Source organism: Stigmatopora nigra, chromosome 2 (assembly GCF_051989575.1).
Source record: "Stigmatopora nigra isolate UIUO_SnigA chromosome 2, RoL_Snig_1.1, whole genome shotgun sequence".
Lineage (NCBI taxonomy): Eukaryota > Metazoa > Chordata > Actinopteri > Syngnathiformes > Syngnathidae > Stigmatopora > Stigmatopora nigra.
This window is the reverse complement of record NC_135509.1, coordinates 12,997,035-13,019,081: the sequence shown is the minus strand read 5'-3', so window position 1 is coordinate 13,019,081 and position 22,047 is coordinate 12,997,035. Positions and strand designations below refer to the sequence as shown.

The following is a 22,047-nucleotide window of genomic DNA, read 5'->3' as shown; positions in this document are numbered from 1 at the left end:
GCAAATCATTGACAAGCCAGAAAGAAAAATTAGAATTATTATAAAAAGCAACCTGTGCCCACTTATCGACATCAAGTGTCCAATTTTCAGATCATTTGGAATGAAAAAAAAATGGCAATACTAAGTCTATAGAAAATAATTTTGTTTGTCAGAAAAGCCCCATTGTTAAAAAAAAGTCGTACATACTAGATAATCGGTCTTTAATTTATTAATAATCCACATTTATTTCGCTTTCATTTTTGCTAAATGCAAGGTATTCTTAAGCAAACATTTGCATTGGTATAAAGTCAATGAGTCACTGATAACTCCGCTTTGTGTAATGGTTCCACATCGAGAAGTCAAACATCCTTGTGTCACTATGTATTCCCAACATTTGGAACAGTCCAGCCTATTTGTCAAAACGTAATTTGGAATACAAACAATGCCCAATGGCACGCCAAGAAAAGTGCCAGTGGAGCTTCCCAATTTTGTACTGTAGGTGTGGACCACAACAATGTTTATTCTTGGAGGAGCTGCTTGACAATGACGATAAAACATAGGAATACAAAGGAACTATGGATTCCTCGCAGTTAGATTGGTTGGTAGTTAGATTTCTACAAAAATATGATTTAAAAATATTCATACCACTTGGAATTTGAATACGAGTGTGGAATTTTTTTGTACCCATTCAAAAAAAACACTGAGATGAGAAGTGAGTTGCTGTAGTTTTATTTCATTTTAAGAGAAGATGACTTTGAGTGTAACAATTATAGTCACAATTCTTGGCCTAAGGTACAGAGGAAATTACAAGTGTATAAAGCTTCGTCTCTTCCGAACGGGAGCTGTTCTGGCGCAGTCGTTGAGGATGCATTTACACTCGTCGACATGGATGTAGGAATATGGGATGGTGTCACCATTCGGGCAAAGCAAATTAACTGTGCGATTGCTAGATCGGACCCCCTTACAACAGGAGCATGTAGGCTGCAGGGTGGACGTCTCCTCTGAGTATCTGGAGGAGGAGACAAAGGCCATGTGATTAATCACGATCACAGAAGCTTAGATTTTTGTTTTTAGTTCTTCTGAGACTTACTTTGTGTATGTGTTGCAAGACCCTTCACAATATGGAATGTCTAATGCCTCGGATGATCGGCAGTTCTTGTGTGTGATTGACATTTTGTTGGGCACAGGCTTGCAAGCCTTGTCCTGGTCCACGCCTTTTTTAAAAAGAGAAGAAAAATGAGTTAGCATTCAGAGACGACTGGCAGGAGAAAAAAGCAAGGGTGACACGACTACTCACAAACTTGACAACATCCATTAGCTGAAGTTTGTATAGTGCCCTAGGGTGCAAAATTGTGCAGTTACATGATGAGACATTTTTCATTGTGAATTATTTTACAAGGGCGACACTTACGGGTTGGCAGTTGCTTTCCTCGAATGGTGGACACTCAATCCGTGTGCTAATGGATGTAAAAGTATCACCGTTGCTCATACATGTGTGACGTTCACACTGATCATTTGGTGAGGACCATGAATCGCCGTCCTGAAGGCAAAATGGTAAAAATGGTCATAGCTGTCTTAGTCATTGTTGCTCACCATATTATTACAAAATAAGATTTGAAGGCATCCCACTCACCCTCAGCATCAGCTCAGTACCACTAACGTTGAAGAGGCAATGTGTCTGTGCACATCTTCCACAACATTCATCTGTCCTTGGTCCTATATATCTAAAACCCTGAAAAATATGATTACATACTTTGACCTTTGTGTCCAAATATATAATCGTCCATTCATTAATCTTGATTTAACTCATTGCCTACCATTCACAAAAATAGATGACCAATTCATTTCAGGAGTGAATATTAATCATTCAATACAATTGAGGGCATTCGATGTTCAATCTGTTGTATACTTCTTTATGAATATAATTTTACATACCTGTTCACATATTTTTTGACATTGCTGCGGCTTACACTTTATTTGTAATAAACCAGAAGCTGGATCCACCACATTGGTACAGATACAATCCTGACATGGGATCACAGGAGCCCACTCACCAGGCTATAAAATAAAGTGGTGTGTATTCATGCAGGACATTTATTAAACTTTATACGATAAATACCCATCTAAAATCGTACCTCATACTCAGCATTTTTGTGTACACAAACTCGTTTTGGTTCTAAAAAAAAAAAGAGTGAAGGTCATGCAAAGGCATGTAATATGAATACATTAGTCAGTCATATTTTAAATATTTAAGATTAAACAAGAGCTCACCACATGTGTGTTTAGGACAACATTTCCCTTGTGGGACATTGACAACTACGGTATGACCAATTGGACACTCTATGTCGATGGGTGGGCACTGGTTGCTTTGACAACCTGTGAACATGATGAAATGACACATAGATAAGAGCAGCTTTATCTCTATGATCAAACGGCAAATGGCTAAAAAGTCACTGGGCTTGTGCCTCCCATCTTACGGCAAAATAAGCCATGGCAGCACGGGTCTGTTGGATTGGTTTGGTTGACAACAATGAAGCCTGGACCCGTGCAATTTGCCACAGGGGATTGTGGGCATGCGTGAGAATGGCATGTTATGGCCTTGGTGGACTCCTCGCAAATGCAGTTTTGGCACTTGTACTCAAACCTTTCATTGAACTGAAAGAACAACCCACGGCTTAATGAAATTGTCCTTTGATGACATGGAATCTTTCGAGACTTACCTCACGAGTATTACCCTCAGGATCAAGACATCCTGTTGGAATATGAGAAATCACATCAAACTTTTTAAATTAGCAATTTGTAAAAGTAGTTAGATTTTTGATGGGAAGAGTACATGCTCACCACACTTATCAACACATATGCCAGACTCTTTGTTGAAAAGCTTCATTCCATCAGGACAGAAGCAGCCTTCAGTAATGTACTTCAGCCTTTGTGTGAATGGACTGCAAAGTTCAAACCCGTACAATGTCATTTTAAATGTATATAATAGTGAACACAAGATAGAGAGCAGAGCAAAATTTAATCTTCTAGCCCCGGGGCGCTCACACTTTTTTCCCCTCAAGATCTACTTTTAAATCAACCAACCTCCCGTGATCTACTTTGTTGTTAGGGCCCAGGAGGCCTACCACAGGTGCAGTGTTTTTTTCCACAGACACTTTTACCAATGGGGGTTGCCAACTATTCAAAGTTTGATGCCCCTGTTTTAGAAGTTCCAAAAGGTGCTGCATTCAATGTCAATTTTTCATTGCAACAAACCTGTCTTCACAGGTTGGTTGTTCTGCAGGACCGCATGGTTTGTAGACTTTGTCAGGTGGGCAATCACTTTCTGTATGGGAAGAAAATATTAGCCTCATAGGTTGATTCATTTTGAACAATATAGCCTACATAGCTGCACATTGTGATTCTGAGTACAATAGAATAAATTAGTAAATGTTATTTTTACCACAATGAGTTGTATGATTCCTCCAGTGTATGCAAACTCCAGCCTGAGCACAGGCATCGGCATAGGTGTGCAAACTTGTGCATTCTACGGCCGGGTTAGAAATGTGGCAGCTGTCAAAAGCACACCCTTGATAATAATTGTCAGGGTTGACCAATGGGTGGCACTCTTCAAATACACTGTGGAAGAATGGCACGTTAAAACTGAATGGCAAAACACAATGCTGCCGATTACAGAGAATTTACCTGCTTATGATCAGATTACAATCAGAATCTGGTTTGCATGGAGTAATCGTGGGTGGAGGCAAAGGTTCGCCCGTCGGAATTACCGAAGGCATTGGGCAGTGTGGTTGGTAAATGTCTTTAGCGGGCCAAAAGTCAGCCATTACACTGCAACTGTGCACAATCTGTCCTCCGGGTAGCATGCAGTCATCTGCCTGGTTGTTGTTGCATTTGCCTGGTCACAATTCAAATATAGTATATTTACCTACCATATTGTGAGAATCGTGTTAATGAAGCAACTGGTATGGAAGGCTCACCACATTGGCCCTGTGTGTTGCTGTCGAAATATTTGAAGGGTAGGTTGATAGTGAAGTCACTCAATCCAAATGTAATAATGGCCTCTATGGACACGATTTCGACAACCAAGGCTATGTCAGAATTGAAGATCTTCATGTCTTGTTGTAAATAGGGGAGTTTCAAACGCTTCTCATCTTTGAAAGCCTAAGAAAAAGAAAAAAGAAACATAATTGGAGCTGTGGCAAACTGCGACAGTATTAAAATAATACTATCATGTCTCGTTAATGCACAAAGCACAACATTTGAAATCAGTAAATCACAAATACTGTGCATTGGATGCATTTTTAAATGACAATGCATTCGATTGTGTGTGACAACAAAGGAAACATTTAACATATGTTTTCATACCTCCAATTGTACTGTTCCAGCAAGATTTTGACTCTTGAGTACAATGACATCCGATTTGTACGATATAATTAGGGACCGGGGACAGGAGACATGTTGAGTTACATCACATTCAACATTGTCGACATAGATCTTTAAGTTGTGTTTTGGCGTGATCTCCTCCATTAGCACATATGTGCAGTTCCCTTGATAGTCGTAGTAGAGACCATCAAAAGTGATATAATGTGGATCTCCCCAGCCTTTACATTCACCTGAAAAAACAAAGAAAATTCAAGTGAACAAAACCTTTTTGTAATTCCGTGTAGGGACTAATTAGTCAAGAATTGGCCGTAAACGTAGAGTGGCTTACAGTCACAAGCATAATGATGACAGCAGTAGTTTGGATCATAAACAAGAACAGGTTCCCTTCCATTGGCGCATGTGATGTTCTTTAGCGGGGGGCATTCGTATGGAATAATTTCAATTGTGTTGTTCTCAATACATCTTGCCAGTGTGCAGTTGCACAACCAGAATGTCTCATTTTGCTGCAAAAAAAATTTCATCAGAATAATAAGGACATGTGTGGACAAAAAATAGAGAATTTGAATGTCCGCAACTGTGCATTTGGAAAAATAATACAGGGTAGTATGTATAATTAATTGAAATTCCTTACGACAACGTCCCACTCAGGGCACGAAGGAAGCGGCGGGGTGGGTGAGGGTGAGATCCAACAAGGTTCAGTCTTGTTTTGTATCTCACAAATATTAGAACAAATCACTGTGAGACAAATTCCTGATCCAATATGTTTTCCGTCTAAAATGACTTCACCTGAACAATTAAAATAAATAAAAGAAATGAACAAAAAGAAGCAATAAATACAGTAATTGACTGTGTTTGGCTATGTGGATTACATTACCTGGGCGGTAGTGCTGACCATTAAATACACAGATGCAAGGAGTAGTGTACCCTGGAGTAGTAGCAATAGTGCTTGATTGTTCAGTTGGCGTGGTAGGTTCTGCAGATGTAGTGGTAGATTTAGTTGTCGTAATAGGACCTTCTGTTGTAGTGGTGGGTCCTGCCGGGGTGGTTGCAGATTTAGTTGTAGTAGTTGGACCTTCAGTTGTAGTGGTGGATCCAGCAGTGGTGGGTGTGGATTTAGCTGTAGTAGTTGGACCTTCCGTTGTAGTGCCTGGTCCAACAGGAGTGGTTGTAGATTTAGTTGTAGTACTTGGACCTTCAGTTGTAGTGCTGGGTCCAGCAGTGGTGGGTGTGGATTTAGCTGTAGTAGTTGGACCTTCCGTTGTAGTGCCTGGTCCAACAGGAGTGGTTGTAGATTTAGTTGTAGTACTTGGACCTTCAGTTGTAGTGCTGGGTCCAGCAGTGTTGGGTGTGGATTTAGTTGTAGTAGTTGGACCTTCTGCTGTAGTGGTGGGTCCTGCTGGGGTGGTTTTAGATTTAATTGTAGTAGTTGGACCTTCAGTTGTAGTGGGTCCAGCAGTGGTGGGTGTGGATTTAGCTGTAGTAGTTGGACCTTCCGTTGTAGTGCCTGGTCCAACAGGAGTGGTTGTGGATTTAGTTGTAGTACTTGGACCTTCAGTTGGAGTGGTGGGTCCAGCAGTGGTGGGTGTGGATTTAGCTGTAGTAGTAGGACCTACTGTTGTCGTGCCGGGTCCAACCGGGGTGGTTGTAGATTTAGTTGTAGTACTTGGACCTTCAGTTGTAGTGCTGGGTCCAGCAGTGGTGGGTGTGGATTTAGCTGTAGTAGTTGGACCTTCCGTTGTAGTGCCTGGTCCAACAGGAGTGGTTGTAGATTTAGTTGTAGTACTTGGACCTTCAGTTGTAGTGCTGGGTCCAGCAGTGGTGGGTGTGGATTTAGTTGTAATAGTTGGACCTTCTGCTGTAGTGGTGGGTCCTGCCGGGGTGGTTTTAGATTTAGTTGTAGTAGTTGGACCTTCAGTTGTAGTGGGTCCAGCAGTGGTGGGTGTGGATTTAGCTGTAGTAGTAGGACCTTCAGCTGTAGTGGTGGGTCCAGCAGTGGATGGTGTGGATTTAGCTGTAGTAGTAGTAGGACCTTCTGTCGTCGTGTCGGGTCCAACTGGGGTTGTTGTAGATTTAGTTGTAGTAGTTGGACCTTCAGTTGTAGTGCTGGGTCCAGCAGTGGAGGGTGTGGATTTAGCTGTAGTAGTTGGACCTTCCGTTGTAGTGCCTGGTCCAACAGGAGTGGTTGTAGATTTAGTTGTAGAACTTGGACCTTCAGTTGTAGTGCTGGGTCCAGCAGTGTTGGGTGTGGATTTAGTTGTAGTAGTTGGACCTTCTGCTGTAGTGGTGGGTCCTGCCGGGGTGGTTTTAGATTTAGTTGTAGTAGTTGGACCTTTAGTTGTAGTGCTGGGTCCAGCAGTGGTGGGTGTGGATTTAGCTGTAGTCGTCGGACCTTCCGTTGTAGTAGTGGGTCCAACTGGAGTTGTAGTAGATTTTGTTGTAGTACTTGGACCTTCAGCTGTAGTGGTGGGTCCAGCAGTGGATGGTGTGGATTTAGCTGTAGTAGTAGGACCTTCTGTCGTCGTGCCGGGTCCAACCGGGGTGGTTGTAGATTTAGTTGTAGTAGTTGGACCTTCAGTTGTAGTGCTGGGTCCAGCAGTGGTGGGTGTGGATTTAGCTGTAGTCGTCGGACCTTCCGTTGTAGTGCCTGGTCCAACAGGAGTGGTTGTAGATTTAGTTGTAGTAGATGGACCTTCAGTTGTAGTTGTGGGTCCAGCAGTGGTGGGTGTGGATTTAGCTGTAGTAGTAGGACCTTCTGTTGTCGTGCCCGGTCCAACAGGGGTGGTTGTAGATTTAGTTGTAGTACTTGGACCTTCAGTTGTAGTGGGTCCAGCAGTGGTGGGTGTGGATTTAGTTGTAGTAGTTGGACCTTCTGCTGTAGTGGTGGGTCCTGCCGGGGTGGTTTTAGATTTAGTTGTAGTAGTTGGACCTTCAGTTGTAGTGCTGGGTCCAGCAGTGGTGGGTGTGGATTTAGCTGTAGTAGAAGGACCTTCTGCTGTAGTAGTGGGTCCAACTGGAGTTGTAGTAGATTTAGTTGTAGTACTTGGACCTTCAGTTGTAGTGCTGGGTCCAGCAGTGTTGGGTGTGGATTTAGTTGTAGTAGTTGGACCTTCTGCTGTAGTGGTGGGTCCTGCTGGGGTGGTTTTAGATTTAGTTGTAGTAGTTGGACCTTCAGTTGTAGTGGGTCCAGCAGTGGTGGGTGTGGATTTAGCTGTAGTAGTTGGACCTTCCGTTGTAGTGCCTGGTCCAACAGGAGTGGTTGTGGATTTAGTTGTAGTACTTGGACCTTCAGTTGGAGTGGTGGGTCCAGCAGTGGTGGGTGTGGATTTAGCTGTAGTAGTAGGACCTACTGTTGTCGTGCCGGGTCCAACCGGGGTGGTTGTAGATTTAGTTGTAGTACTTGGACCTTCAGTTGTAGTGCTGGGTCCAGCAGTGGTGGGTGTGGATTTAGCTGTAGTAGTAGGACCTTCAGCTGTAGTGGTGGGTCCAGCAGTGGATGGTGTGGATTTAGCTGTAGTAGTAGGACCTTCTGTCGTCGTGTCGGGTCCAACTGGGGTGGTTGTAGATTTAGTTGTAGTAGTTGGACCTTCAGTTGTAGTGCTGGGTCCAGCAGTGGAGGGTGTGGATTTAGCTGTAGTAGTTGGACCTTCCGTTGTAGTGCCTGGTCCAACAGGAGTGGTTGTAGATTTAGTTGTAGTACTTGGACCTTCAGTTGTAGTGCTGGGTCCAGCAGTGGTGGGTGTGGATTTAGTTGTAGTAGTTGGACCTTCTGCTGTAGTGGTGGGTCCTGCCGGGGTGGTTTTAGATTTAGTTGTAGTAGTTGGACCTTCAGTTGTAGTGCTGGGTCCAGCAGTGGTGGGTGTGGATTTAGCTGTAGTCGTCGGACCTTCCGTTGTAGTAGTGGGTCCAACTGGAGTTGTAGTAGATTTTGTTGTAGTACTTGGACCTTCAGCTGTAGTGGTGGGTCCAGCAGTGGATGGTGTGGATTTAGCTGTAGTAGTAGGACCTTCTGTCGTCGTGCCGGGTCCAACCGGGGTGGTTGTAGATTTAGTTGTAGTAGTTGGACCTTCAGTTGTAGTGCTGGGTCCAGCAGTGGTGGGTGTGGATTTAGCTGTAGTCGTCGGACCTTCCGTTGTAGTGCCTGGTCCAACAGGAGTGGTTGTAGATTTAGTTGTAGTAGATGGACCTTCAGTTGTAGTTGTGGGTCCAGCAGTGGTGGGTGTGGATTTAGCTGTAGTAGTAGGACCTTCTGTTGTCGTGCCCGGTCCAACAGGGGTGGTTGTAGATTTAGTTGTAGTACTTGGACCTTCAGTTGTAGTGGGTCCAGCAGTGGTGGGTGTGGATGTAGCTGTAGTAGTTGGACCTTCTGTTGTAGTGGTGGGTCCAGCAGTGGTGGGTGTGGATTTAGCTGTAGTAGTTGGACCTTCCGTTGTAGTAGTGGGTCCAACTGGAGTTGTAGTAGATTTAGTTGTAGTACTTGGACCTTCCGTTGTAGTGGTGGGTCCAGCAGTGGTGGGTGTGGATTTAGCTGTAGTAGTAGGACTTTCTGCTGTAGTGCCTGGTCCAACAGGAGTGGTTGTAGATTTAGTTGTAGTAGATGGACCTTCAGTTGTAGTTGTGGGTCCAGCAGTGGTGGGTGTGGATTTAGCTGTAGTAGTAGGACCTTCTGTTGTCGTGCCCGGTCCAACAGGGGTGGTTGTAGATTTAGTTGTAGTACTTGGACCTTCAGTTCTAGTGGGTCCAGCAGTGGTGGCTGTGGATTTAGCTGTAGTAGTTGGACTTTCTGCTGTAGTGGTGGGTCCAGCAGTGGTGGGTGTGGATTTAGCTGTAGTAGAAGGACCTTCTGCTGTAGTAGTGGGTCCAACTGGAGTTGTAGTAGATTTAGTTGTAGTACTTGGACCTTCCGTTGTAGTGGTGGGTCCAGCAGTGGTGGGTGTGGATTTAGCTGTAGTCGTCGGACCTTCTGCTGTTGTGGTGGGTCTTGCCGGGGTGGTTGTAGATTTAGCTGTACTACTTGGACCTTCAGTTGTAGTGGTGGGTCCAGCAGTGGTGGGTGTGGATTTAGCTGTAGTAGTAGGACCTTCTGCTGTAGTAGTGGGTCCAACTGGAGTTGTAGTAGATTTAGTTGTAGTACTTGGACCTTCCGTTGTAGCGGTGGGTCCAGCAGTGGTGGGTGTGGATTTAGCTGTAGTAGTAGGACCTTCTGCTGTAGTAGTGGGTCCAACTGGAGTTGTAGTAGATTTTGTTGTAGTACTTGGACCTTCAGCTGTAGTGGTGGGTCCAGCAGTGGATGGTGTGGATTTAGCAGTAGTAGTTGGACCTTCTGTTGTAGTGCCCGGTCCAACAGGGGTGGTTGTAGATTTAGTTGTGGTACTTGGACCTTCAGTTGTAGTGGGTCCAGCAGTGGTGGCTGTGGATTTAGCTGTAGTAGTTGGACTTTCTGCTGTAGTGGTGGGTCCAACAGGGGTGGTTGTAGATTTGGTTGTAGTACTTGGACCTTCAGTTGTAGTAGTGGGTCCAACTGGAGTTGTAGTAGATTTAGTTGTAGTAGTTGGACCTTCCGTTGTAGTGGTGGGTCCAACAGGGGTGGTTGTAGATTTAGTTGTAGTACTTGGACCTTCAGTTGTAGTGGTGGATCCAGCAGTGGTGGGTGTGGATTTAGCAGTAGTAGTTGTACCTTCTGTTGTAGTGCCCGGTCCAACAGGGGTGGTTATAGATTTAGTTGTAGTACTTGGACCTTGAGTTGTAGTGGGTCCAGCAGTGGTGGGTGTGGATTTAGCTGTAGTAGTTGGACCTTCCGTTGTAGTGCCTGGTCCAACAGGAGTGGTTGTAGATTTAGTTGTAGTACTTGGACCTTCAGTTGTAGTACTGGGTCCAGCAGTGGTGGGTGTGGATTTAGGAGTAGTAGTTGGACCTTCTGTTGTAGTGCCCGGTCCAACAGGGGTGGTTGTAGATTTAGTTGTGGTACTTGGACCTTCATTTGTAGTAGTGGGTCCAGCAGTGGTGGCTGTGGATTTAGCTGTAGTAGTTGGACCTTCTGTTGTAGTGGTGGGTCCAGCAGTGGTGGGTGTGGATTTAGCTGTAGTAGTTGGACCTTCCATTGTAGTAGTGGGTCCAACTGGAGTTGTAGTAGATTTAGTTGTAGTAGTTGGACCTTCTGTTGTAGTCCCGGGTCCAACCGGTGTGGTTGTAGATTTAGTTGTAGTACTTGGACCTTCTGTTGTAGTGCCGGGTCCAACCGGGGTTGTTATAGATTTAGTTGTGGTACTTGGACCTTCAGTTGTAGTGGGTCCAGCAGTGGTGGGTGTGGATATAGCTGTAGTAGTTGGACTTTCTGCTGTAGTGGTGGGTCCAACAGGGGTGGTTGTAGTTTTAGTTGTAGTACTTGGACCTTCTGTTGTAGTGCCGGGTCCAACCGGGGTGGTTGTAGATTTAGTTGTAGTAGTTGGACCTTCAGTTGTAGTGGTGGGTCCAGCTGTGGTGGGTGTGGATTTCGCTGTAGTAGTAGGACCTTCTGTTGTTGTGCCCGGTCCAACAGTGGTGGTTGTAGATTTAGTTGTAGTACTTGAACCTTCAGTTGTTGTGGGTCCAGCAGTGCTGGGTGTGGATTTAGCTGTAGTAGTTGGACCTTCCGTTGTAGTGCCTGGTCCAACAGGAGTGGTTGTAGATTTAGTTGTAGTACTTGGACCTTCTGTTGTAGTGGGTCCAGCAGTGGTGGGTGTGGATTTAGCTGTAGTAGTTGGACCTTCTGTTGTAGTGGTGGGTCCAGCAGTGGTGGGTGTGGATTTAGCTGAAGTAGTAGGACCTTCTGCTGTAGTAGTGGGTCCAACTGGAGTTGTAGTAGATTTAGTTGTAGTACTTGGACCTTGAGTTGTAGTGGGTCCAGCAGTGGTGTGTGTGGGTTTAGCTGTAGTAGTTGGACTTTCTGCTGTAGTGGTGGGCCCAGCAGTGGTGGGTGTGGATTTAGTTGTAGTAGTTGGACCTTCTGCTGTAGTGGTGGGTCCTGCCGGGGTGGTTGTCGATTTTGTTGTAGTACTTGGACCTTCAGCTGTAGTGGTGGGTCCAGCTGTGGTGGGTGTGGATTTAGCTGTAGTCGTCGAACCTTCTGCTGTCGTAGTGGGTCCAACTGGAGTTGTAGTAGATTTTGTTGTAGTACTTGGACATTCAGTTGTAGTGGTGGGTCCAGCAGTAGTGGGTGTGGATTTCGCTGTAGTAGTAGGGCCTTCTGTTGTAGTGCCCGGTCCAACAGGGGTGGTTATAGATTTAGTTGTTGTACTTACACCTTCAGTTGTAGTGGGTCCAGCAGTGCTGGGTGTGGATTTAGCTGTAGTAGTTGGACCTTCTGCTGTAGTGGTGGGTCCCGCCGGGGTGGTTGTAGATTTAGTTGTAGTACTTGGACCTTCTGTTGTAGTGGTGGGTCCAGCAGTGGTGGGTGTGGATTTAGCTGTAGTCGTCGAACCTTCTGCTGTCGTAGTGGGTCCAACTGGAGTTGTAGTAGATTTTGTTGTAGTACTTGGACATTCAGTTGTAGTGGTGGGTCCAGCAGTGGTGGGTGTGGATTTCGCTGTAGTAGTAGGGCCTTCTGTTGTAGTGCCCGGTCCAACAGGGGTGGTTATAGATTTAGTTGTTGTACTTACACCTTCAGTTGTAGTGGGTCCAGCACTGGTGGGTGTTGATTTAGCTGTAGTAGTTGGACCTTCTGTTGTAGTGCCGGGTCCAACCGGGGTGGTTGTAGATTTAGTTGTAGTACTTGGACCTTGAGTTGTAGTGGGTCCAGCAGTGGTGGGTGTGGGTTTAGCTGTAGTAGTTGGACTTTCTGCTGTAGTGGTGGGTCCAGCAGTGGTGGGTGTGGGTTTAGCTGTAGTAGTAGGACCTTCTGCTGTAGTAGTGGGTCCAACTGGAGTTGTAGTAGATTTTGTTGTAGTACTTGGAACTTTAGCTGTAGTGGTGGGTCCAGCTGTGGTGGGTGTGGATATCGCTGTAGTAGCAGGACCTTCTGTTGTTGTGCCCGGTCCAACAGGGGTGGTTGTAGATTTAGTTGTAGTACTTGGACCTTCAGTTGTAGTGGGTCCAGCAGTGGTGGGTGTGGATTTAGATGTTGTAGACGGACCTTCTGTTGTAGTGCCAGGTCCAACCGGGGTGGTTGTAGATTTAGTTGTAGTACTTGGACCTTCTGTTGTAGACGTGGGTCCAGCAGTGGTGGGTGTGGATTTAGCTGTGGTAGTTGGGCCTTCTGCTGTAGTGCTGGGTCTTGCCGGAGTGGTTGTAGATTTAGTTGTAGTACTTGGACCTTCATTTGTAGTGGTGGGTCCAACAGTTGTAGGTGTGGATTTAGCTGCAGTAGTTGGACCTTCTGTTGTCGTAGTTGGTCCAAAAGGTGTTGTTGTAGCTTTTGTGGTTGTAATTGAACCTTCTTTGGTCGTGCTTGGTGCTGCAGTTGTTGTTGTATATTTTGTAACAGTTGTAGATGCTCCAGTTACCACAGCAGCAGTTGCTGGGCTTTCTGTGCTCTCAGTTTGAAGTTCAATTGTTGTTGAACTTATAGTGGGCCCTGTGGTTGTTTGTTTAATAGATGTAAATTTTTCAGTTGTAGTTTGAGGTGTTGTAGGTTTTGTGAAGATTGTACTTTGTCCTTTACTTGTAGTTGATATTATAGGTGTTATTGTAGGAGGAGCTGATGTTGGTGAGCAGGTTTCATTGCCATATATTACAGTGCTATTTATACATATTGCATAGTAGCACATTCCAAGGTTGTCATTAACATTGTAAATAACTTCGTTTTCATCATATCTTGTCCCATTATAAAAGCAACCTTCACATTCCTCAACACATATCTGTTGTTCCTCATCAAATATCGGCTTATCTTCTGGGCACACGGGATAACAACCTGCAAAAAAAGAGTATAACCTCAAAATTTTGTTTTAAATCTATCTTCCTTAAGACCAATTTTCTGGTTGACATCAGTATGAAATGTAGCTTAAATTGTGTGCAGTCTTTTATAAATGAAGACAAAAAAATCTCATTGCAAATGTGTTCATATATATTTCGTTTTGAATTTGTTTGAATACGTATTAAATACTTAATTATCATTCGACTCTCATCCAACATACAAAATACGATTGATAAAATAATAATACCTTCCAGGTTGGGTAAGGGGTTGCTACAAATTCCTCCTGGATTCAAACAGGTCTTGTAGCAAGGTTGATGACATGGGTTGTAGTGCCACCGACATTCATCTGGGTTATTATAGTAATCACAGTATACCGCTAAGAGGTAAAACAGAACAAAAATAATATTTTAAAATCGTGAATTCAATTCATTCATTTTCTTTTATGAGTCACGCACAATTGATTATTATTCGTAACGACACCCTTCATTGCAGTTTCCTAGATGTCATAGTTAAGTCTGTAATTTAACTTTAAGAGGTTATTAAATGCTGTAATTATTGGACCCTCACCAAATTGTATATATGTCCACAGGTGCATTAACATGCAAAGAAATGCATCTCATTAGACTGTAAAAGTCACATGGACTATAAAGTGCAAGGTCTAAAATCTAAATGGTCAAAATAAGTATTGTGAAAATTATAGTGTTTCGTAAAAACAACAAAATAATTATACAAATGTCAATTTAACTGTAAAGTCCAAGTTACTTACGACAGATATCTGGCGTTCTCCATGCAACACATACACTGGCTTCATTGCAAGCTTGAGCATAAGCTGCAACCGCTGTGCAGAAACATTCACAGTCGCCTCCAGTGTTACAAGCACACGAGTCTTTTACACAGTTTTCATAGAATGGAAGTGGCTCCACCTGTCCAGACAAATGATATGCCATATAAAACAAACTGTACACTTCCCAATTCAAACCGTTTCAAGCCCAAGTTGCCATACCGTGTTATGACACGCTTTAAATGTGTCTCCAAGTATAATACTGCACATCATTTTGGACCAGTGGTGGCGATTGGGTGCTTCCAAACATGGGTTGACGTGTGTTTCCACATTCGGGCATGTGCTGCTGGTTTTCCAGCTGTTTGCAAATTCTAACACATTGGTCACCAGCAGCTGATCCTGAGTGGTGAAGTCATTTTGTTCATTGCCATTGAAGTCCCCACACAGGCCACACACCTCTCCCTGTAAAGCCAAACCAATACGTTAGTTACTACATTTTTTTGTCAAATTATTTTTCATTGTTAGGGCACTAAAATGTGTTGTTGTATGAATATTATTGGGCTCCTCATGGCTTTCTTTAAGGAAAAAACTTTATTAATATGCAATAAACTATACATTAAACTTGAACTTACACTGTGCTGAGGTTCCAAGAGGATGCGGACAGTTGTTTTGCGATCCCACATGACTGCTATCCCAACAACAGATTCTACAACCAGATACATGCCAACTGTCCTGATTGTGTACTTAATCTTATTGCCTTCTCCCACGTCCACTTCTTCATATTTCCCTTTAGATAGTTTAATTTCAGTTCGCTGGAAAGCAATGAAAATTAATGGTCGTTATGTTAAAAGAAGAACGACAGACAATGTATATCTGCTTAGAATTGCGAAAATTCTTACCCCCAATTGGATTCGGACAGTCTTTGAGCAGGTAGTGCCTGTCGTGCCACATGGTACATTCTCTGTGAAAACTCCAATGCTGTCCTGTGCTGTTTTATTGCCACATTTGTTCTTAAAAGAGAGAGACACACATTACAATTGCTGTTTTCAAATCTAGGGAAAATTATAGATTTTAATAGTTCCCATACCACCGGATTTGTTAGGTGGACAACAGTGGTCTCTTACGACTAAATTGTGTCAAATGTCTCAGTCTTCCAATTGACCATATATATAGTATTTTTGAAAATTCTACCAACCTTGACTGCAACATAGCTGCAGTGTCCTTGAAATCCATATGTTCGTTGATCAAATGTGTTATAATGACCACTTCCATAAATAGTACAGGTTCCTGGACATGTTTCCTCTGTGCACTTCCATTTTCCATTTCTGCAGGTACTGAATTGAAACATTAAACAAATTTGGTTAATACTGGAATCGTAGTAAGAGTGTAAAGTAGAGTAATGATGAGATATATACCACGTGTTGCATTGATTTGGAATTTCCTTCCCAGGAGCATAGAAAATGCCATCGTGTTTACATGGACATTGGGACTTTTCCACACAAAAGCCTTTGCCGTCGTCAAAAAGTCCATCTGGACACTGACAACCTGATTCACAGTCATTGGAGTCCTGCAAAGAAAGACCAAATGGCTACCTGAAAATGAACTGGATCGGTTCCCAGGTTAGGGAAAAACTGTGAATAAAAAGAGCTTACACAATCATCGCTGTCCAGATTTAGACAAGTTGGTGCGCACTGGACTCCAAGTTGTCCTGAGCCAGGGTTAGAGCAGTTGAAGTACTCTTTGTGTGGAGGACATACTGAAAGAGAGGCAGAATATTGAATCAAATGCATATGTCAATCGATCTATTGTCAACCAAAAGAAACATTAACATACTTGCTGAACGGGTTCTCCAAGAATGGCAACGTAGCACCCCATTATTACACACACTGAAGATTGACACAGATACGTAAACCATAAAATAGTTTGCAGTTGTGCAGAACCGCAATATTTGACAGCTCTGGTGGAGCTAAACTCACCAGTGTTCATCCTTGATATTGATAGACTTTCCTGGCTGAATAATGGCCTCATTGTGATAACACGGACAATTTTCTTTGAGAATACAGATGCCGTGTTCATCCAGATATTGACCCTCGGGACAAGAGCAGCCGTCCACCGGCAGGAAGTCAGAGGAGCAAGTCTGCAGTGTTGAACTCAGCGACCTGCAGGTCAGCTCGCACCGTTGATGCTTGTATGAGAAAATCTGAGACGTTGGGCAGGTCTTTGTATATTTGTCTGTCGGAGGAATGAATAGACCTTTACATGAAAATAGGTGCTCCAATATAATGCCCATTGGTTTCTTTTTGTGATGACACAACTTTGTGTATGTATATATAAATAATGAGCATTTTAATTAGACAATATCAATGAAGTCCTTACCACACAAATGTGTTCTCCAATCCTCCAGAAACACTCCCCTTGATGCACAAGCTCGAGCATAAGAAGAGAAGACAGCACACAGGCAGGCTTCACTCTTTTCACAATTACAGCTGGCGTAAGTGCACCTCTGGAATAAAACACACAATATGTACTACTAAGTGAGTATTCAAAATAACTGTAGTTCATTTCTATTCACAAAGTTATCAAAATAAGTCATTGGCTGCTATTGATAGATGTCCAATTCATTTAAACCAGGACAGGTTGCCAATGTTTTAGTCCCAGATGTCAAATCCAATTTAACCAGGAAGGCAGGCAGCAATCACTCCAAATAGATTAGAGGTTTTGCGTCGTCAGTAGAAAACAGTACTAGTAGGTTATGTATCTGAGTTTACTGTATTACATGAACCTACCGTGTAGTAATCCTCAGGGTCCACCAAGGAATGGCACTGTCCAAATGTGCTATTGGGTTGCACCAGCAAGGCACACCAATGTTTGGCAAACAAGTCTGGAAAATGTGGAAAATAGTTAGTCGCTTACAATCAAAACAAACAACAGATTATGTTACACAGAGCCGCTATCGAAAAGTTTGACAAGTGTGGTTGTGTACCATTTTCCACACTGAGTAAACAAGGGTCGTCCAGTCTCTCCCTTGTGTCTCCGCACCTGAGGCTCGATTTCCAGGCGTTGGCAAATATGGTCGCCGTCCCCTCGACCATATCCTGAGGGGTTTTCCAGTCATCAGACATGGCCAGGTTGTAGTTCCCACATAAACCTGATGAAATCAAGGAATTTAGTAATCATAACATTTGTATAAGTCATTGTTGTTCTGCTGAGGCAAAACGTCAGAAAGCTCGAAACATGACTTTGTATTTTTGCCTCATACACCGCTGCATATTTTACTTTTTTTTTTTTTAAATCTCACCCCGGGTCTTTCCTTTGTAGCTTTCATCCAAACGTATGTACACTTGCATGAGAGGCACATGCTGAATCTGAATCTGCAGCCCAAAACTGGTATGTAGCAAGATGTGAAAAGAGGAGGCATGGAATACTATGATGTCCGCTTTGAGTACATGAAAACAAAACAAAAATGACATCACTTGATGGCATTAACTGGGCAAAAAAAGGACAATATAGTTACTTTGTGTAATATACCTGTATGATATGGCAAAGTGATGCTTTGCTGATTCTGTTTCACAGTTCCATCCGAAATAAACATCAACACCTAAACAATAATACAGTAAATAAAAACATGGATCTGACAACTAAGAGACAGGCTAAATTCCCGAACAAACAAGTAGAACTCACATTGTTTCTGTCATTGTTCAGCAGGATTTTAAGTGCTTTAAGACAAGTGTCAAACTTTTGATTTGCACAAGGCGCTAACTGCACTTGGATGGTAAACCCGGGACTTAGGGCGTCCTGAAACAGACACGAACATTTACATTGTATTCTTATCATAGCAGCATATTATGGACAGTATCTCCACAACTGGTCAACCCTCAAATTCCCTCACCTTGCTTTCCACCTTGGCTAATGTGTAATAACAGTCTCCGTGGAAGTTGTAAGATTTCCCATCGAAGGTGGTTATGTGGTAACCCTCCTCCACTGCACATGTAGATGGACCCTGAAGATACTCACAAGACCATCTTCCCTGTAAACATGTACTGAGAAAACACATGGAATTTAAACACATGATTAAAAGTCATTGCTAATAATATAACACATAAAAATGACACTACCATATCTCCTTGTCTTGTTGGTAGCCCTCACTGGAGTTGTAGATTTTGCCATGCTTGCACTGACATTCTGATTGATCAATGCATCCTCTCATGGAAATGTCATCAAACACAGTACCTAAAAATGATGGCAAAAATAGGATTTTAAAAGCATAACTGCGGCACAATTCTATATTCTAATGTAAAGAGGACTGACCAGGAGGACAGAAGCAACCATCCATTCGGTGGTCTTCACACATTGAACTGGTATCCATGTGTGTGCACGTGTCCATGCATGGAGAACCGCTCTCTTCAAACACCATGTTATAAGGACACTCCTTGGCTATAGTGGGCGCAGGAGACATGCATTAACATTTTTGACATTATTGTAGCTAATTGCATGTATAATGGCTTCAAGCAGTCATAATTATTTGGATTGTAAATGTTTAATATCTACATAAATTAATGCACCCTGTTCAAAAAATACTGGAAAAAATATTTTGCTTCTCACAACTGGCTGAATTACAAAATTAAGCAACATTTACTTTTTTAAAATGCATATAAAAATATCAAAGGCGAAACCTTACCACAGAACAATGGCGTCCTCCAATTGGGAGGCATTCCACCAGCGTGGGAACACTGCCGAGAGAATTCGGACAGCGTTCTACACACACAGGTGTCATCTGTGCCGTTTTTGCAGCCACACATGTCTTGCACACAAGCCTCCACATATGGAGCGGGATCGATAAGTTGGGTGCACGGATTCCAAGCCTCTGACCGCAGAATCTGGTCGCAGTTCATTCTCTAAAAGATCCAAAAAACAACAAGACAATAACAAGGCAAGCAAAACTAATGGTATATAGAATGATTACAAAGGGAAACACAAACTCACAAAGATTTGGCATGAATCCACAGCTAAAATGTCGAGCTCTTCTCCATAATCCTCAGAAGGGTCCTCACATTCATCATTTGGGTTATGAACCTTTTGTTTGTTGCCAAACTCTATGTAGCTTATCAGTCGTTCTGCATTGGATTTGGTTTATGTGGTTAAATATTGGAAATATTGGAAAAATTATATAAACTAACCTTCCTGAAACAACTCATTATAGGTTGGAACACCGTTGTAGTCGCCACACAGTCCACAGGTCCTATTAGCGTAGTCACGATCAACTTCCACCTGAAAAAAAACCAAATAATAATATTAACAATGATAAGATGAATAAATAATCTGTAATTAAGAAAAGCTAAAGAAAACATTTATACTAATCCCGAATTTATATGCATTAGAACTGTAACTTTTCATTCATGAATTAAAATTGTTCCTTAAATTAATTTGTTTAAACGTTCCATTAGTTTTGGTGCAAATTTAGATTAAAAAATATTGCATTACCATTCCCTTTAATGTGAAATCTATTCAACGTATTTAAATGTATTGCAATGCTTTTGAATGGTTCTAAAATTGTAACTTTACCATGACTGCATCATCTCTGTTCCACATGACGACGAGGCCAACTTTAGACTGCAGTTTGATATAAATAGCATTATTTTCTACTTGAACTCCGCTCTTATAGTACGGCAAAGGGACCCTGAAAAATATTCATTCCCCCAATATAAAGTTACAATTTCCACAGAGGAGAAACATGTTTTTTTTTCATTTTGACTTACGCTTTTCCATTTACAGTGACCGCTTCCTTGGTGATATGAAAAGCAAGATCATTGATGGTGACCCCCAAATAGCTGATGGTTGGATTCCCATCATTCTGCTCCCTCCTCAAGTGCACCGCAAACTCCTGCATGGCCGTGTGGCAATCGGAGGCAAGGTTATACTCGCATGTACCAGAAAACTGGTAAATATCACCGTCAAACGTCTTAAAGTGCTCTCTTCCCCAGGTGCTGCAGATGCTGCTGACATGGTTGCTGACTGAGTGAAATGGAAAAAAGGCAGGTAAGAATATGTTATATTAGAAAATTAAAACAACAACAAAAAAGGTGTTTTATTGCGCTTACCAATTCTGGCCTTGATTTCAATGAGAAAAAAGCAAAATAGGAAATATAAGGCCGCAGATTTCCAAAGTATGGCTGCCATGGTTGGCATCACCATTGAAGGTAACTTAAACAGAGTCTTCTCAGGAACTCCTTTTATTTAGCTGCTTAATTTGATCACACCTTCTTTCAGACAAATTTTATTGCCAACACATGGAAAACGTAGTTGAATGGATGTCTTACGCCTATATAATCATACCCACATCCTCCTTGTGACATCATTGAGCAAATTTGCTTGAGATCAATTGAGATTTTGACGAACTACTCATTCAAAAACGTCATCTACTTCTGTCATTTATGTATTAATCACGAAGGCTTCCAGATTTGGGCGATGCAAAATGTTCTAGTCCTCTATAAAGGTTATATTGTGCCTTAAGAAATTTCTAACAAATACAGCAGACTCTGAAAGAACATGCTATTGTACAAGTAAATGAAGAAACAATTTAGGCCATTTTTTGACTACAACATATCTGAAATGTGGCATCATTAATGCAAAAGCATATTTCGCCAAAAAGTACATACTTTCTTGTGATTTTCATAATATAAATAATGTTTTGTCATATGTCCAGAAAATCAAGAAAATGCAGGATCGTCATCATTTTGTATCATGTAATTGAACAAAAAAATATGCATAAAGGTTTACCAGGTAGTCTGAAAAACCCCCCCTGATATAACAGTCATAAAATAGGGAATACTACAATATAATGTATTTTACAGAGAGAGGTTTCAAAATTTGACCAGCACTGAGTCACATATCAATGGCCGGTAAATCTACCAAAGTCAATGTGCCCTCTATTAAGACAAATATTGATTAAGAATTAAAGCCTTTTCATCTACGCAGTACGCCATGGACAAACCCATTCATTGTGTACGTGATACAAGGTCATAATGCTTCATCGCCTTATATCAGTGGTGCCGTTAAACCATCTCAAATATTATATTTCTGTTGTTAGTCCTTTGAACGGATCAAAACGATATTTTAGGAGTGGTGTTGCTCCATTGTTTTCCCCCTGAATCGGCATGGATCTTACTGAGTTCATGGAAAGTCCATGCAAACACAACCTGCGTCAGTTCAGTTACCTCCTGTTTGACCTGATTGACAGTGAAGTCATTTGGATGCCTAATATAGTGTGTGAGAAGAAGTTAGTGTATTATTTCGAATTTTATTTGGGAAATTTTATTCTGAATGCGAAGAATTTTTAATTCAGTGTCTGCAGTTTGAACGGTAAAGATGAACCAGAACTGCAGTTTTTACATTGAACCCACATTCATTTTGGCATATTACCATTCTCAATGCTGAAATTGAGGAAAGAGATCAATAACTTTGGTAATGTTGTAACAAGTATATTTAACAAATTAAACCATCGATGACAAAAATCTAGCCCATTTCAACACTCAGTGGAAATTGATTGGACATACATTTTCTAAATACAGCACAAACGTAGACTTAGCCTGTGGTGTTTACTTGTGTTTTTATATTTTATTACTTTTTAAAAAATATATATAGTTATTTTGCACGCTCCCAAATCATCATTTCTCGGAAGCTCCTCCAAGTGTAAACAGGGTTTCAGCCTACTCCCACCACAGGACAGCTTTATGATGAGGACATGTGTAGAGACGGACATCTTTCGTTGTGTTGACCAAGGGAGGACAGTGGACGTACAACATTTCCGAACATCAATTTTGATGAGTGTGTGGACAATTCCTGACTTTGCAATTTCTCATGTTTACATTAGGATTAGCTTCTAAGCATTGGCTTGGAGACTTTATCTTTATCACAACGCTTTAAAAATTTTGGGTATCACATTCTGCTCAAGATCCGTTGGACACTCTAAATTGCCTCTAGGTATGGGTGTGAATGGTCGCCCGTCACCTTGTGCCCT

The 22,047-nt window shown here is 42.3% G+C and overlaps 1 protein-coding gene across 1 annotated transcript; it reads right to left on the bottom strand.

Moving 5' to 3' along the window:
- Positions 1 to 783: 783 nt before the first annotated feature.
- muc2.1 (mucin 2.1) lies at positions 784 to 20,216 on the bottom strand. The gene is made up of 47 exons (XM_077738535.1): positions 20,129 to 20,216; positions 19,787 to 20,042; positions 19,593 to 19,707; positions 19,208 to 19,298; positions 19,014 to 19,144; positions 18,709 to 18,925; positions 18,339 to 18,464; positions 18,146 to 18,260; positions 17,920 to 18,070; positions 17,712 to 17,825; positions 17,559 to 17,628; positions 17,329 to 17,466; positions 17,014 to 17,178; positions 16,817 to 16,911; positions 16,407 to 16,533; positions 16,007 to 16,262; positions 15,864 to 15,916; positions 15,683 to 15,786; positions 15,446 to 15,597; positions 15,226 to 15,364; positions 14,930 to 15,040; positions 14,663 to 14,842; positions 14,253 to 14,492; positions 14,016 to 14,172; positions 13,497 to 13,625; positions 13,022 to 13,246; positions 10,745 to 11,143; positions 8,066 to 8,311; positions 5,237 to 5,374; positions 4,994 to 5,148; positions 4,691 to 4,865; positions 4,345 to 4,592; positions 3,957 to 4,140; positions 3,664 to 3,874; positions 3,422 to 3,597; positions 3,235 to 3,304; positions 2,821 to 2,921; positions 2,700 to 2,731; positions 2,457 to 2,634; positions 2,251 to 2,355; positions 2,115 to 2,155; positions 1,915 to 2,037; positions 1,613 to 1,711; positions 1,391 to 1,519; positions 1,277 to 1,316; positions 1,070 to 1,193; positions 784 to 988 (listed from the first exon to the last, which is right to left on the bottom strand). The coding sequence occupies exons 1-47, from the start codon at positions 20,214 to 20,216 to the stop codon at positions 784 to 786; spliced, it is 6,924 nt and encodes a 2,307-aa protein (XP_077594661.1).
- Positions 20,217 to 22,047: the final 1,831 nt, after the last annotated feature.